The 18,130-nt window shown below is 37.8% G+C and overlaps 1 protein-coding gene across 1 annotated transcript in view; it reads left to right on the top strand.

Annotated features, from left to right (window-relative positions):
- Positions 1 to 18,130, top strand: part of DYNC2H1 (dynein cytoplasmic 2 heavy chain 1) — a 164,673-nt gene that overhangs the window by 119,587 nt on the left and 26,956 nt on the right. Inside the window, exons 83-84 of the mRNA XM_082043444.1 lie at positions 6,109 to 6,225; positions 15,819 to 16,028. Of these exons, the coding sequence (XP_081899570.1) occupies positions 6,109 to 6,225; positions 15,819 to 16,028 (327 nt within the window). The remainder of the gene's footprint in view (positions 1 to 6,108; positions 6,226 to 15,818; positions 16,029 to 18,130) is intronic.

Here is an 18,130-nt window from a genome sequence, read left to right as displayed (position 1 = left end):
TTTCCTCATCTTATGCATGAGTAAAGATCAGAAATCGGTTTTATCTTCCTAGAAATCTGTTTTTACAGGGGTCCAGGGAATGAAAAGTTAAAATCTTGACATCTCCTAATTTTTATTTCTCTGTGAATTTTTATTTTAATTTTCAGGTCTAACATGATTTTCTGGTGGTTCCATATGAGGCCACATTGGCTCATTCATTAGCTTTATTGCTTTTCATTCTATTTATTATCTCTCTTGATTTTTCTAAATGTGTGATTTTTTTTTTTACTGTAATGTATTGGTCAATATCATAACAGTGTATATCCACAGAAATGCATAAAGTATGCAACAGATGAAAGAGCTGAGATACTCAGTTTAATAACTAGGTAAATAAATATTGACATTTTAAGTTTGACTACCCCACCTTTATTAGTATATGCAACTTATATTTTTCTACGCTGAAAATGCAAAAAAGCCATAGTGTATGAATTTTCCACTAAGAATGGAAAAAATATTCAGTAGCAGTTTCTGTATGCTGTTCATATTTATTAGATGCAGTGTTCACAAATAAATTACTCTGTTGAATTTTTATATAAATACTGTTTTGATTAGTTTACCTTACTTAAAAGAGGCAGGTTCTACAAAGACTGAAATGTACAAGTTCTGAATAATCTTCTCACCCCTCTTTAAATGGACCATTATTGGTGATTTTTTTTCTGTTTTGATTACCTTTCTTTCCATCCTTCTCACGTTTTCAGTGATGATACTGTTTCACTGCTTTGTGATAGATTTTTTTCACTCTTATCATTTTTTTCAAAATATTTAGATGTGTATTTGGACTGGAATAGCACAACATATAAGAGCTTTTAGTGTATAATATATTAAAAAGACTATGTTGAGGTAACGAAGGTGGGCATTCAGAGGTTAGGTATTTTAAATGTACTCTTATTGTGAGTACCCCATTTTATACAACTGTGATTAGATTTTCAGTTTCCTTAGTGTTATAAGTATATACATAGCTGCTTGGTACGTTTCCACACTAGGGTGCAAAGGATATGATTCAGCAAACCTCAATGTCTGCATCTCTGCTGGTCGCGTTCAGTGTCTCTTTGTGGTCACAGAAGTATCGTGTTTGAGGTGTGATTAATCTTATCCTAGAATAAGTATCTGAGGTTGATAATAAGTTGACCTGATGGTAAGACATCTATAGTGTACTGAGAAGAACTGAATTCTTCTTGACTTTTTAAGTTAGATTTCCAGGAAACAAAAATCCTCATTCTCGTTTCCACAACATAGACCCGTCTGAGGTACTTATGTGAAGAACTTAGGTTTCCTATGTACTCAGTAGGAGGGACTTCAGAATGACCATTTATCCCTCTTAAGATCTGTCTATTGATTATGTAGGGAGGCTAAGGTGACAATCTTTGTACCTTATGTAATCTTTAAGTAAGTACCTGAAGGTAGGTGGGGTGCATTTGTGCTTGTCTATTTTAAACATTATTTCAGTGACTATGTACGGTGCTCTCTCTCAACCAAAAAGTTACTTTATCTCCTTAAATACAGATTCCTAATCATACTCCCTTTGTCAGCTAAATCAAGGTCTCCTTTTAGGCACTCATCCAGTCTGTGTTCTCATTCCCATCCTGACACCTTACAAAGCCATTTTTATCTTTCATGTGGCCTCCAGGAATGTATTCCCTATATGCCTTCTTTTTTTTGTTTGTTTTAAATCCAGTTTCCCTTCTAACTCCAAACTTGTTTTTCTTCCCCAGAGGTGAAAACAGGTCGGTGGAGTGACTGCAAACATAACACGTAACCTGGGAGATATTTGTGATAGCCCCGGTCATTCTAATAGTGAAATACATCCCACTCCTATTGTATTCAGATAATTCACAATCTTAATACGTTCTTTGTCCCACTCTGTGCATATGACTCTCTTGTTTTTACAGCACATAAGCTGAAACAAGAAGGGTCCAGACTGGATATTAGAGGAAAACTTTACATCATTAGGACAGTAAATCTATGGAATGAGTCATCCAGAGAGGCAGGAGATTAGGCAAGAGATTTCCTAAGGTCCTTTCCAACCTGAAATATTCTATGATCTTATTTAAAAAATCTGTTTCCCTTTTCATTTGCATAACATCCAGAAAGCGACTGATTTGAGAGTACTGAATAAACCTTTTCTCAGGCTTCAGCTGATTTGAAGTAGCACAGACTGGTCAGCAGTGTAAGAAACTTCACTGCGATTTGTGAGAATACAATATCATTTAAGTTCTAAAATTAAACTTGTCATGATACTTAAGCAATAATGTGAGTTATTATTTTACGATCTCTAATGCTTTACTAAATTTTGAGAGACTTCATGGATGTAAAAATGACACATTTGAAAATGTCCATCAAATTTTCAATGCATTAACAGAAGCTTGCGTTGCTGAAGCAGTTCAAAGATGAGGTCAACCTTAGTATTTTGACATGACTAAAATGTATTTTCCTCGGTTTCTTGAAGGTGAATGACTGTTTTAGGCTAAAATTTTCCAAAAGTATTCAGGCTGAAAGAGCCACCAGTACACAAACTTTAAATCCAAACCATTATTTTTTAAAAAATTACAGTAAATTGAAAACAGTGTGCTGTCGTGGTATCATCATACCTGTTACACATGGGAGAAGTGGAATGAACTGGAAAGAGTTAAACATTTGATAAAGATCATAGTATGACACAGTACTCTAGAGCACTGAGAGTTAAAACTTGATTTCTTTTGATTCTCACTGTCTACAACTACCTGAAAGGAGGTTGAAGCATGGAGGGTATCGGTCTTTTCTCCCAAGCAACAAGAGAAAGGACAAGAAGAAATAGTTGTGCCAGGAGAGGTTTAGATTGGATATTAGGAAAATTTCTTCATGGGAAGGGTTGTCAGGCATTGGAACAGGCTGCCCAGGGAAGTGGTAGAGCCACCATCCCTGGAGGTGTTTAAAAGGCTTTTAGACGAGGTTCTTAGGGACATGGTTTAGAGTTAGGTTATGGTTGGACTCGATGATCTTGACGGTCTCTTCCAACCAAAATGATTTAATGGTTCTATGATTATTTTTGTTTATGTGCTTAACTTTTGATAACCAGATCCCAGTATTTTTAGACTACTTTGATTAAAAATACAAAGCAGAAACAGATGTAGTTGTTAGCTAGCTCTATACACTAGCATTAGAAAATACTACTTTTCAAATTCTTTTCAGCTATAGGGAGCTAAGTGTTTATACCTATGAGGTCACTTAAAAAAAGAATACAATACTTAATATTTTCCATCCTCCATATGCACAAAGCAATCTCATAAGCCTCCTGCAGCTCTATAGTATAAATATACAAGTTTATATGAAGTACTAGGTACTGAATTACCAGTAAAGTATACTTGATATAAATGTTTTATTTTTTTGCAAATGATGTCAGGCAACTATCCAAAAACAAATCATAGGAGCCAGAGCTACAGCTAAAAGAATGATATCTGGAAGACACATATGTGTGTTTATTATCTCTATTGCTTCTCAGAACATTTGCATGAGCACAGAGTGAAAAGGGGGAAGAATAACCAGAATGATAAAGATACTATGACCAAAACATCTATCAGTGAAAATATTTTTTTTCTAAATTAAACAAGAATCTTTTCTGCTGTAGACAATAGCTGGAGCACACAAATAATTATAAACATTTAAAATTAAGCTTTGAAAATGAGAGGATGAAATGGTATTTTACATACCAAGCTATACTGAGCAGTGACTCGTATTTTATTTTCCTCCCTTTAGCTGCCAGAATATTGCAGAAACCCTTCTTGTGGCCTTCATATCCAGTGCTAGTTTCAAACCCAGCTGCGATTTGGCTTTCCTCACTCCATCCTAAAACAACTGAGCAATGTCTTTATAGCTTTTCTGGGTAGTCCACCTCTGCTCTCATCTAATGTGGAATACTTTTTTGCATTTGAGATCACTAGGATCTTCCTCTTCATCCAGATCAATCTTCTGCCAGGCTTGTTCTTTGGTTTGCTTTTCATGCTTATCAGAAAGGACTGTTCTTGTGCTTTGAGGAATTAATTCTTGAAGATGAACCAACTCTCCTGGTCTCCTTTGCCTTCCAGTGCAGTTGCCCATTAGATCCTGCGAAGAAGATCCCTGACTAAGCTACAATCTGATCTTTTGAGGCCAGTGTTATGATTCTGCTACTTGCTTTGCTCTCCTCTCAGGAATTTAAACTCCACAATCTCATGGTTGATGCAGCCAAGGCTGTCCTTGGCCTTCACATCTTATACCAGTTCTTCATTATTCATTCTCAATAGATTCAATGGATCATCTGCTCTGGTTAGTTAATTGATTGCCTGTATAAAGAAATTGTCTTCAACAAATTCCCGATATCTCCTACATTCCTTGAGCCCTGTCATATTGCCCTAATGGCAGATACTGAGTTGGTTGAAGTCTCCCATGGGTATGAAGGCCTGTGATTGTTGGGCTTCCTCGAGCTGTCAGAAGAAGACTTCATCTTCTTGCTCAATCAAGGAGTCTGTAGCACACATGTACTAAAGCACCACCTATGTTGGTCTGTCCTCTGGTCCCTGCCTGTGAGCTCCCAGCTGGCTTGTCACCTGTTCCTGGCAAAGCTCTGTTCACTCCGCCTACTCCTTTCCCTTGACTGTAGCTACTTCTTCCCTTCCTTTCTGGCAGTTTCAGACCAGACAAAAGTAAGCTTGTGGTACAGTAAGATGCTTCCTCCAGATATTTATTAGGTATACATGTAGTTCCTCTTCAAAACCAAGTTGCAGGATCATGACTTAAAGTATTTTGACACTGGCTTTTGTCAACTAATAGTGTTTTTTAGGATGAGCAATTAATTTCACTTTAGTTTCTTAAATATAATGGAGAAATAAAAATCCTATTTTCATCATTTCTGAGATCTGGAATTACAGAGTATGCATAATTCGCTAGGACAACAGTTTATATTGTCATTTCTGAGGGAACCAAAATATTTTTCTCAGAATTAACATATTAAGACGTGAGCTTTTCATGGAAAAGAACACTATTTTTGCTTTATTAAAAGTATTTTTAAACTTGTTTCTGTTAATGTAGGTTTATATGTTGTAGAGATAGATTTTATATATTTATACGCTATATATATTTATCTTTTGTTCTATGTCTTGTAAGACATTTCACATCAGAATAAAATTCTAGTAAATGTTATAAAAGTTAAAGTAATGGTTCAGTGTACTCTTATTGTAGTGCTTCATAGTCCCTATCAAAGCCGATAAATAAAAAGCTGCTGTTTGCTTCAGTGAAAGGAAATGAAAAACAAAAACACCCACTACATCACTGCACATCTTTGAGAATAGAAAATAAGTCAAACCCCAGCAGAAGAAACTTTGCTTCCTGCCTTATTCTGTCTCACAACTAAATAGTCCAGTCCTTCTGAACAATTAATACATTTTTTATTATCAAGTTTAATTCTTTGAAGTCAAGCAAGAGAGAAGAGAATTAGTAAGTTCTCTAATATGTCTTGCAAAAAACACAGTGAAAAATAACTTAAATTTAGCTAGAATACCTACACATACCAGGGGTTTTAGATGCAGTTTAAGGGACAGATTGCAATATCGCTGAAGTAGTTCAATTTCAGTATTTTTTCTTTATAAATGTATATATATATATGCATATATATATTTGATCAGTTTATGTGTGGAATTTACATATTTACTAACAGTGAAAGGCCGTTGGACCTGATGAACTGTGATTTTTTTAAATTACAGATGGAGCCCAGTTAAAGGCAGAGCTTGAGTTTTGTCTGTAGATTTTGTGGAAAAGTGGCTTTTTAATTAATTACACACCTCATTAGTTTTTCAATTATAGTTGAACAAAGGCAATGACTGTGATAAGAAAAATATGGATTTTTTTTCTTTGTTTTGGGCTTAATATGAATGAGACTCAAGTATGTAATATCTCTTGATATGAGTATTGTTTGTGTTTTGAATAGATCACGATTAGTAATTAAGTATGCAGAAAAGTATAGTCCATAGATAAATCAGAGAGTGTTTGCTATTCTATTTTTGTACTAAAAGAAGTCTGTCTATCTTAAAGATTTGCATTTGTATTCTCATCACTCAGGTCATTTCACAGCTTCGGATCCTGAGCAGGTCAGTAACTGCTGGCTGCAAATTTGACAGAGAAATATGGTCTACTGAACTTTCTCCTGTTCTCAACCTATGGAAGAAACTTAATCAGGTAGGAAAGTAGGTAATTTGAAAAGAGAACTTATTTTTTTCCCAATAACTACATTAAAATTAAAGTCTAAGGAATTATCCTGAATACTGAAATATAAGAAGTGAAAAAGGAAATTAAATGCATTTGAGGTGGTAAGTACAATGTTACATGTATGTAATTAGTTGAAGTCTGTATATGAGGTAGCAGTATATTTCAGTGTGACACCTCCCATTATATCTTCCTGGCTAGAGTTAAATATACCTTTAGGCCCGCAAACGTTCCTTGCAAGAGCTCGGGCAAAAGTGTTGCGTATATGTATACATATACAATCAGAAAATTAGAGATTTTGATTGTAGTGTTTGTAAGACTGATGAGGCTAATTTTAAACAGTAAACCAAAACCACACTACATTAATGCTCACTAACAGCATACATTGCTAATGGTTAGTTCTTTATAATTACTAAACTTTAGCTTGGTAAATTCAAAGCATCCATTATTTAAAGCTCATGTCCTAAATTAGCTGTGAGTCTGAAGCTGAAGACACATAGTCAGTGGTGGTGCCTATGGCGCTTGATGGTCTTAGTCACCCAGGTGGAGATAATCAAGCCTGAGAGCTCTTTGACAAGGGAAGCTGGACCTGATGCAGGCCTTGTCTTTCTCCTCAATCTGTTTTTCAGCTTAAATAGGGAAAAATGAATTATGCAATATTTATGTGTTCTCTCCTCTCTATTATTTGTAGAGTTACCATATGCATCTGTATTTGACGTACATTTTTACTGCTCATCATATCTTAAAAAAGATTCCTATATTGTCTTGGACTTTCTTTGATTTTCTAACATTTTTATGCTATTAGCAGATCAATTTATTTACATTTTTAAGTTCTCCTGTAGAGTAGGATGGCCTCTGATCTCATGTAGGGTTTTTTGGAGCACATTTGCTTGAGTAAGTTTAAAAAAATTTAAATAATAATGCCTTTTATTAAAATTAGTTTTCACAGTCTGTTCCACCAGTACTTGCTTTAAGCTTTGGAAAAGTCTAGGCATCTTTAAAAATTCTACATATATTTTATACAGTTCTACATTATAATTCTTTATTGATAGCTCAATGAAGGCATCATGTTTGTTTTCAGAAGTTTTAAATAAAGACCTGGGAACTGGAATACAGAAAATAGTTGAATATCTGCCAAAGTTAACAATCACACATTAATTGTGCATCAATGGGCACAGAATGTGAGCTAAAGTGTGAGCTAGTTATGAAGAAGTAAAATCACAAAGCCCATCTATTCCTGAAGTCTGTAAAAGCTTTTTTTCCTCTCAGTTTTGGAAGCATTTATGTTTAGCTGCAGACTCTTTAGTATAGAATCATGGAGTCATAGAATGGTTTGGTTTGGAGGGGACCTTAAAGCTCATCTAGTTCAACCCCCTGCCATGAGCATGGACACCTTCCGCTAGACCAGGTTGCTCAAAGCCCCATCCAGCCTAGCCTTGAACACTTCCAGGGATGGGGTATCTACAACTGCTCTGGACAAACTGTTCCAGTGCCTCTAAACTCTCATAATAAAAAAAAAATGTTGCTTATATCCAGTACAAATCTACCCTCTTTCCATTTAAAACTATTGCCCCTTGTCCTGTCACTACAGGCCCTGGTATATGAAGTATTTATCCATCTTTCTTACAAGCCCTCTTTAAATATTGAAAGGCCACGATAAGGTCTCCCCAGAGCCTTCTCTTCACCAGGAACACCCCCAACTCTCTCATTGTTGTCACAGGAGAGATGTTCCAGCCCCCTGATTGTTTTCATGGCTGTCCTCCGGACCCTCTGGGATGCAGTACTCCAGATGGGGACTTAGGAGAGTGGAGCAGAGGGGGAGAAGTATGTCCTTGACCTGCTGGCCATGATTCTTTTAATGCAGTCCAGGGTGTGATTGGCTTTCTGGTCTGATGGCATACATTGCTGGCTCACATCCAGTCTTTCATCCGCCAATATCCCCAAGTTCTCTGCAGGGCTGCTCTCGATCCATTAATCTTTCAGTCTGTGTTGATATTGGGAATTGCCCCTACCCAGTGGCAAGTCTCAAAATGCAGGAAGCCAAGTTATGCCAACAGGAGTCCTGCATGGATGGGCAAGGAGGTCCTGGCAAAACTCAAATGGAAAAAAAAAATGTGAAAGAGAAGGGAACAGGGATGGCTGGGGGAAAAATCGAGCATAGAGACCCTGTGTACACAGGGCTGGGGTTAGGGAAGCCAGAGCATATCTAGAGTTGATTCTGGTGAGGGATGTGAAAGGCTGTACTGGTGTACTGGGTCTGGCTGGTTAACGTTCCTCATAGCAGCCGGTACAGTGCTGTGCTGTGCACTTGTAGCTAGTACCATGTTGGTAAGACACTAAAGTTTTGGCTGTTACTGAGCAGTACTGCTGTCTTCCCAGCCTTCCATTCCCGCTAAAGCTGGTAGGCTGGGGTGGCTGAGAGGTTGGGAGGGGACATGTCTGGGACAGCTGACCCAAACTGACTGAAGGGATATTCCATACCAGGTGACATCATGCCCAGCAGTAAAAGCAAAGGGAAAGGAGGATGAGCGGGGGCATTTGATATTAAGGCACTTGTCTTCCAAAGCAACTGTTGTACGTACTGAAGCCCAGGAAGTGGCTGGGCATGGCCTGCTGGTAGGAAATGTAAAACAAGCCTCCTTTGGTTTTGCTTCTGCTCTTGCCTTTTTTTTTTTTTTTTTTTTTTTTTTTTAATTAAACTGCCTTTGTCTTGATCAATAAGATTTTCTGCTGAGGAGGGGAGTGAGAGAGTGGTTTGGTGGGCACTTGACAGCCAGCCAAGGTCAGCCCATCACAACTGAGTATGGCTGGCATGGAGTCAACTTTCCAGTCTGTAACTTAGCAGCAGGTATGGTGCTGTTAACCCATCACAAGAGCAATAGGAAAGTTTTATACAGGTACATCAGCAACAAAATGAAGATTAGGAAAAGTTTAGGCCTTCTACTGAAAGGAAATGAGGACTTGGCCACAAAGAACAAGGCGAAGAGTGAAGTACTAAAAGCCTTCTTTGCCTCTGTTTACTGGTAAGTCTGGCCTTCACCAATCCCATGTCCCTAAAAGCAGTGGGAGAGTACAGAGCAAGGGAGACTTACCCTCCACGTAAGAGAATCAGGTTAGGGAGTGTTTCAACAAACTGAATACGAACAAATCCACAGGCCCTCATGGAATGCACCCATGGGTGCTGAGGGAGCTGGCTGCTGCCTCTGTGAGACCACTCTCAGTTACCTTTGAAAGATCAGTGTCATTGGGGGACGATTCCCAAGGACTACAAAGAAAGCAAATGTCACTTCTTTCTTTAAAAAGAGCAAAAAGGAAGATTGAGAGAATGACAGTTCAGTTAGCTTCACCTGGGAAGGTTACTGAGCAAGTAGTCCTTGAAACAATTTCCAAGGTGATTGGAAGACAAGAGCACTTGCCATACGAGGAGAGGATGAGAGAACATGAGCTGTTGAGCCTGGGGAAGAGAAGGTTTAGAGGCATATTATCAGTGTGTATTGGCTCGTGGAAAGCAATAAATGAGACAGAGACAGACCCCTCTCAGTGGTGTCCCATGGCAGGACAAGAGGCCATGGGCACAAGCTGAAACATAGAAAATGACATTTAAACAGAAAACAAAACTTTTTCTTGCTGTGAGAAGGGTCAGACACTGGCACAGGTTGCCCAGAGAGGTGGTGGAGTCTCCATCCTTGTAGATATATTGAAAACCTGACTGGATACAGTCCTGGGCAACCTGCTATAGAGGGCTGGACTAGGCAATCTCCAGAAATTCCTCCCAACCTCAACTGTTTTGTGATTCTGTGAATTGTAGTACTTTGTGCTCAGTTTTTAGAGCTATCACAGCCTTTGTGGCCAAACAGTGACACTGGAAATTTTAGGTTTTTTTTGGTTTAGACGTTTTGAAATGGGAAATAATTATTATATATTACTACAGTACTGAGGACTTCTATGTTGTTACTTTTTCAGAAATATTTCTAGAAATTTGCAGGACTCATTTTTCCTCTTAGTGGCATACATTTTGCAAAGCCCTGTTAAATGTTACTCTCAATTATTCAGACATTCTGAAATTGTCTAGCTGTGTGGTTTATTATTCTCTGTCTATCCATAGCAGCAGAACCATGGAAACTCCTTGCCTTTCATCCAGTGTTTATTAGTTCAAGCAGAATGCAGACTTTGAAATTTTTCATTGAATTTTACTTTAAATAAAATACTTAAAATGTGGTTCAAATCAGTGCACTCCTGTATTGAAAGTTACACAAGCAAACTTCCTCTTTTTATTTAGCTGTTCTGGACTAATACAGAATATCTTGACATTTTCACTGATATTAGCTTCATTTGAAAACATGCATTTTAATTCTTGCCTTTGGAAAACACCCTTGTAATGAATACTGTCCTAAAACTGCTTCTGCAGTTTGATTTAATAACAGTGTGATTTAATAACAGCTTAACACTAATCAAATTATACTCTCATGAACCAGCCATTAAGTAAAAAAAGAAAACGGAAATACTCAGATGCTCAGTATAAGTTTGCATGAAAGACAGTTTACTGAAAAAAATGAGGCCATCACTGAATACCTTGTCAAACAAATGTTACACTAATTAAAATAGAAATAAATCTTCCTTTATGTGGAAGGGTGGCCCAATACAGCCTGTTGGCTGGGGCTGGGCCATCAGAGTATTATAATTCAGCCAGCCTGTGTCCTGGTGTCCGTCCTCTTCCCACATAGACTTCTGCCAGGACAGAGGGTAGGTCAGGACCTATATAAGCACTTCATTGTCACTTCACTGGATCAGTTGGAAGTCACTGTCCAGTGGAACTCAGGCGATTCCCATCATATAACAGTTTTCAGAGAAGCACAAAAATATGTGTACACAATGGGGCTGCATAAGTGTTACATCATGTCCAAATAACTATCTGTCATGAGTAGAGAGACAGGATCCAGTGCTATATTTTTGTTGTAAAGTGGATGCATTTTCTGCCTTGTTCCAGGGAAACCCTTTAGTATCTCCGTGAAAGTTAGAAGGCCCACCCACAACAAAAATTTGGAAGCAATTGCTTCAAAATGGGTTTTGCTGAATATGTGGTCTTAAGATGTCGTGCCGTGTTCTGCCTTTTCTTATGTTTATAAAGTTGCATAGTGCTGCAAGACAATTGCAAAAGTAGTTCTGAAAATTAATAGGTTGTTTCTCTTTATTTAAAGCATCAGGAACCTCAGCTTTAACAAAAGAACCATGTTTTTTTTTCACCAACGAAAATCAATGAAACAGAAATATAGGGTCATTCTATTTTCCACAATGAAAAATTTGTGTAATAAACAGTGAGAGGCTAATATCTGAAAGAACAGGCAGAGAGACTCAAGTGAGGAGGCAAAACAGGTACATCAAAAGGTCAATGGAGGTTTCCAAAACCCACCGTGACCACCAAAATTGAATTCTGAATCAAAGGCAGAACTAGTGGAGGAATATAAGTTTATTTTCATTATATTTGATACATTTTGAGGGGATAATTTTCAGAACATATAAGAACTTGAAAAAGCTTGATTTTAGGAAGTTAATGAAGAAAAGCTCTGGAGCAGCTTTAGTGAGACTATAGGAGGTCTTGTACTGTACTACGATAGTAACAAGTACAGAAGTGAAAGAGAAAATTATCAAAGTCTCAAAATACACCTCATTTAAGACTGATAGCATAATATAGTATTTAATGCTAAAGATTAGAACCTATCTTCAGTTTCTCATTATTAGGAAAAGCATTCAGTACTTCATCAGTTCTTCATCTTAATTCCCCAAGCAGGTCATGAAGATATTTTTAAAACTGATGTGAGTTATATACATGATGAATTTTAAGGGAAGGTAATAGAGCATTGACTGTTGGACCTTGTTGTTGCCAACAAAAAGGGGTTGGTGGGGAATGTGAAGCTCAAGGGCAGCCTTGGCTGCAGTGGTCATCAAATGATCTTAGGGCAGTGAGGACGGCAAACAGCAAACTCGTTATCCTGGACTTCAGGACAGCAGACTTTGGTCTCTTCGGGGATGTGCTTGGTAGAGAACCATGGGATAAAGCCTCGGAGGGAAGAGGGGCCCAAAATAGCTGGTTAATATTAAAGGATCACCTTCTCCAAGCTCAGGAACAATGAATCCCAGCAAAGTCAGGTAAAAAAGCCAGGAGGCCTGCACGGGTGAACAAGGATCTCCTGGACAAACTCAACCACAAAGAGGAAACCTACAGAGAGTGACAGCAAGGACTAGTAGGCTGTGAGGAACACAGAGAAATTGTCTGAGCAGCCAGGGATCAGATCAGGAAAACTAAAGCTCTAATAGAATTAAATCTGGCTGAGAACATCAAGGGCAACAAGGAAAGCTTCTATAGGTATATCTGTGATAAAAGGAAGATTAGGGAAAACGTAGTCCCTCTCCGGAAGGAAACAGGAGACCTGGTTACCTGAGATATGGAGAAGGCTGAGGTACTCTATGCCTTTTTTGCCTCAGTCTTCACTGGCAAGTGCTGTAGCCATACCACCCAAGTTGCAGAAGGAAAAGGCGGGGACTGGGAGAATAAAGAACCACTCACTGGAGAAGATCAGGTTCTAAGTCATCTAAGATACTTGAAGGTACAGAAGTCTGTGGGACCAGATGCGATGTAGGTCCTGAAGAAACTGTCAGATTAAATTGCTGAGCCGCTACCCATCATATTTGAGAAGAAGTGGCAGTCCAGTGAAGTTGCCACTGACTGGAAAAGGGGAAACATAACCCCCATTTTTAAAAAAGAAAAAAAAGAAGACCTGGGGAACTACAGGCTAGTCAGTCTCACCTCTGTGCCTGGCAGGGTCATTGAGCAGATCCTCCTGGAAACTATGCTAAGGCACACAGAATATAAGGAGGTGATTGGTGACAGCCAGTGTGGCTTTATTAAGGGCAAATTGTGCCTGACAAATTTGGTGGCTTTCTGTGATGGGGTTACAGCATTGATTGATAAGGGAAGAGCAACTAACGTCACCTACCTGGACTTGTGCAAAGCATTTATCCCTGTCCCACGTGACATCTTTTTCTTTAAATTGGTGAGACATGGATTTGATGGACAGACAATTCAGTGCAGGAGGAATTGACTGAATGGTCACACTCAAACAGTTGCACTCAAAGGCTCGATGTCCAGGTGGAGACCAGTGATAAGTGGCATTCCTCGGGCATTGGTATTGAGACTGGCTCTGTTTAACATCTTTGACAACATGGATAGTGGGATTGAGTGCACCCTCAGCAAGTTTGCTCATGACACCAAGCTGTGTGATGCGGTCAACGCAATGAAGGGTACAGATGCCATCCAAAAGGACCTTGACATCCTTGAGAGGTGGTCCATGCAAACCTCAGGAAGTTCAATGAGGTCAAGTGCAAGGTTCTGCATATGTGTTGGGGCAATCCCAAGCACAAATACAGACTGTGCAGACTGTACAGATTGAGGACAGCCCTGAGAAGGAGAACCTGGGAGTTCTGGTTGATGAGAAGCACAACATGACCTGGCAATATGCCCTTCCAGCCCAGAAAGCCAACCATATCCTGGGCTGCATCAAAAAGAACCATAACCAGTGGGTCAATGGAGGTGATTCTCCCCCTCTACACTGCTCTGGTGAGAACCCACCTGGAGTACCACATCCAGCTCTGGGGCCCCCAACATATGAAGGACATGGACCTGTTGGAACAAGTCTAGAGGAAGGCCATGAAGATGATCAGAGGGCAGGAACACATCTCCTATGAAGACAGGCTGAGAGAGTTGGGGTTGTTCAGCCCGGAGGAGGCTCCAGGGAGACCTTATAGCAGCTGTCCAGTACCTAAAGAGGACCTACAAGAAAGCTGAAGAGGGACTTTTTACAAGGGCATGTAGTGATAAGACAAGGGGTAATGGCTTTAAACTGAAAGAGGGTGGATTTAGATTAACTATAAGGAATTCTTTACCCTGAGGGTGCTGAGGCACTGAAACAGGTTGCTCAGAGAAACTGTGGATGCCCCATTCCCGGAACTGTTTAAGGCCACTGAGCAACCTGGTCAAGTGGAAGGTGTCCCTGCCCATGGCAGGGGGGTTGGAACTGGAACCATTCTGTGATGATTCATTGAAATGTAAAGGCTGATATCAGTATTCATATTTAATTTTCCTATAAAAATGACAGATGGGTTGTTTTAATAAATTATCAGGAGAAAGCATTTAAAACAGTGATGAAATGAGTATGCAGTTCATAGGAGTTCCTCAATACTGAGGAACTTAGAGGCTTTCTCTTTTATTAAGTTATATCTGAAAGACTGAGCAAAGCCTGCAAGTTGCAATGTTGTTGTTCTTCATTTTGTGTGCAATTAAATACTCCAATAAGAAATTATCTAATAGCTTGTGGTAGTTTTACATTACATTTTATATATACTCAACAAACTATGGTCTCAGAAAAATTGAAGTTAAACTGGTACTGTGATGTTCAGGGTGCATGCAGAGACAAAAGTACAAAACATAACATTTCTCAATACTGTACGTTTCTTACACTTTGAACAGTAAGTAACCTTGTTGTATAGGTTTATAATAATGGAGAGAAGACTTTATCCTTCATTTTTCAGTTAGTCATAAACCAAAATATCTGTATTGCTCTTTCACTTAGTTTTTCTCATATTTTTGCTTGGTAGCTGAGTGCAATATGGGCTTGAAATGAAAAACAAGTGGAAGTTCTGACAAAATTGCAGTGCCTGTGAATGACCATGGAGGCAGAGATCCTGTGTGTTCTGGAGAGCAAGATGCCATGTGACAATTCAGAAGTTTATTTAATCTGAAAAAAGTCAAACCTATTTTTTATTTTAGGAGATACTTCAGTGGAAGTAAAATCTGATTTTACCTTAAATAAAATACTAGAAATTCAAATAGGAAAACATTTTTCTCCCGAAGTCTAGGGTTGTCTTTTTGCATTTGTGCCTTGTATAATTTTCCAATAAAGGTTTAAGTTGTGTAACTGGAATTTGGTGCAGCATCTCTTGAAATTATTGAATAAATTGGGGGTTTCAGTAGCTGTAATGGAATGGAAGTAAGTAATAAAAATGTCAATGTGAAAGCAGCAGTACATTTCAGAGCCTGAGTTACTCAGGATTTACACAAAATATTATATTTATTTTGTATTTATTATTTATTTATGTTTAATTTGCTTTGAGGTTGAACTAGTCTTATCAAAATGAGCTATATCTGGCATCATGGTATATAGTGCCCAATACAGGCTTGTTGTGCTGGGGAAACTACTGCTTTTTATATTGACACAGTAGCACTAAAAGCAGTGATTCAGCTAGATGGAGATTTTTCAGAAATTCCAGCACTTTTGAAGTAATTGGGTAGGCAGAGTCAAATCAGAAGAGTGGTGGCTTTATTGAACATCTCACAGACAATACTGAAAGTATTATTACAGTTTTAATCCAGTGTCAGAACAGGAGGGATATCTGAGTTACTTCGAAGGTAACAAGGTCATGCAAAGTATTACAAATTAAAGAAAGAATGTTTTGTATAACATAATAGTTTCCCTGAGTTTATTAACTGGACATCACATGTTCTTTTTTAGAATTCTAACCTGATTCATCAGAAGGTGTCTCCTCCTGCAGAGCAACAAGGATCTCCAATCTTATCATTCATTACTCTGGAACAATTCAATGCCATTCGCCTTGTGCAAAGTGTCCATCAGTCACTTGCTTCATTAAGTAAAGTTATCAGAGGTACCTCATTACTGAGTTCTGAAGTACAGAGACTAGCAAGCGCTCTGCTGAATCAGAAGGTAAGTCATTTTGTCGTGACATTATATTACATGCAATAAAAAAAAAACAAGGAAACTGAACAAAGTTCTGTAACATATTTTCATGTCACCATTTTCTCGAAGTTCTTTTATTAATAGAAACTCTAAAACGAAGTTCTTTTATTAATAGTGACTTTAAAACAGAACCATAGCTTTTCTGGAATGAAAATCCAGAAAAATGTTGCTTCAAGTACTTGCAGAAGCTTCTGATTGTATTATACTTTCATCAGACTTTCTCTTAAGGACAAATCCAATAAGATTAGAAGTTGTGGAACAGCATTTCCATTTCAAACACCAAATCATGCTAGATAAGTCAAATACATTAGCCAGTAGAACATGTAAATCTGTCCCTTTTCTTAATTTTTTAAATTTCTTTAAGTTTTTATTGCAGTTGTAATCACAATCTACTCTCTGCATTTATTCATTACGGATTATTGCTGTATCACACCAGACAAGCTGTGCCTGTTGTGCTGACCTGTCATCTCACTCTATACAAGAAAAGCAAACAAAATTTTTACACGTGCCTTTTCCATGTTTTCTGTCATCAAACTGGGCATGTTATTAAACTGGTACAATTAGTGACTGTAAATTTACATGCTCTGTCATTAATAGCTCAATAATTGGATTCCAAAGATAGTCAAACACTGACACGAAACTCCATGGTTTTGTTTCACCTGCAGCAATTGATAAATTGTGTTGATACTAATGTGCAGATATTGAGATTGGCCCTACAATGAATTCTAATTCCTATTAATATCTTGTTTATCTTCATGTGAGGATCAAGTACTGTTAAAAAGATTGATATGCATGTATTGATCTATCAAATTTTTAATTAAAACAATAATTAAATTATTTCTCTCTTCAGATTCACAAGACAGCATTTGTTAGCAAAATTGCAGTATAATTAGAATAAATTAACATTTTCATGTTAGCAATTTCATTGCCATTTTAAACACTTTTTGACTGTCTGGTAGAAATTGGTGCTAAGTAAAAAGTCATGGTGAATACAAATTATACATGTAATGGCCACTTTTTATTATTTATAGTTATGTTTCTTGTTACTGAGCGAGCGAGTGTGGCTTGCTTGTGGGCTTTAGCTGCACTCTTAAATTGGAAGCAGCAGGAGCTGTGAAGCTGATCACTGTCACAAAAATGTACTTAAAGATTCTATGCATTTTTATCTCTCACAAACATCAGTTCAGTGCTTCCTGATATGTTGAACAAAGTATTTCTGACATTTCATCTGCTTACTTACCCACTGCCTTGACACAGATCACTTTATTGGATTGTGACCATGAAGCAATATTTGCAGCAGCTACACCTCGCCATGTTTATCATCTTAAAGTGATTTGTTTCATGTATTTTCTACACACTGTTCTTGTTTAGTTCGGTGTGGCCACGCATTACGTAACAAAGGACTATTTAAAAAACTTATATTTTGAAAGCACCCAGACTGTAGTTCTTTTAAGATTATAGCACCTGAAGACGTTGGTAGGTTACCAACAGAAATGTGAAACTCAATAAACGTACGATTCTAATGGTTTCAGCAATTTGCCGTATTTGTGCAAAATTGATGTTAGCGTACATCTGAACAATGCTTCCATACTAACAATTAGCTAAGCTATTACTTTAAACGTAGAGTAATTTAGAGTGATCTATTAGCAACATTAGGTGAATGCCTTCTAAATGATAGATTGGTGAACTGCCTGTAAATGCATATCTAGCAAAAGATTCTGCAAAAATTCAAGGATAATGTTTTTGAATAAAAAAGGTTTTCAAAAAATCATCATTATGTAAAAAGCAATCAGCTAACTGTGCTTATTATTTTTCTTGAATATTTTCTAGTTTATTCAACGGACTCTTAATTAGTGCCACAGATCCAGATATTTTCCGGTTTTTATCTATAAAAGGTTCACATGGAGTATTTACTTTGAAAGTTTTTTTTTTGCAAACTTCTGTCATCAGATTTTGAAAATCTGTTCTGCACATATGCTGTAAGATTGTGAACCTTCCTGAAAATGCAACTCTAAATGTTAAACAATATAAACTGTGTATTCTGCTCAGCATCTTCAGTATTGTGCAAT

The sequence above is a fragment of the Streptopelia decaocto genome, assembly GCF_964273445.1.
Source record: "Streptopelia decaocto genome assembly, chromosome: 1".
In the NCBI taxonomy this organism is placed as follows: Eukaryota; Metazoa; Chordata; class Aves; order Columbiformes; family Columbidae; genus Streptopelia; species Streptopelia decaocto.
Note: the sequence above shows the minus strand (reverse complement) of the source record. Positions and strands in the feature narration are given on the sequence as shown.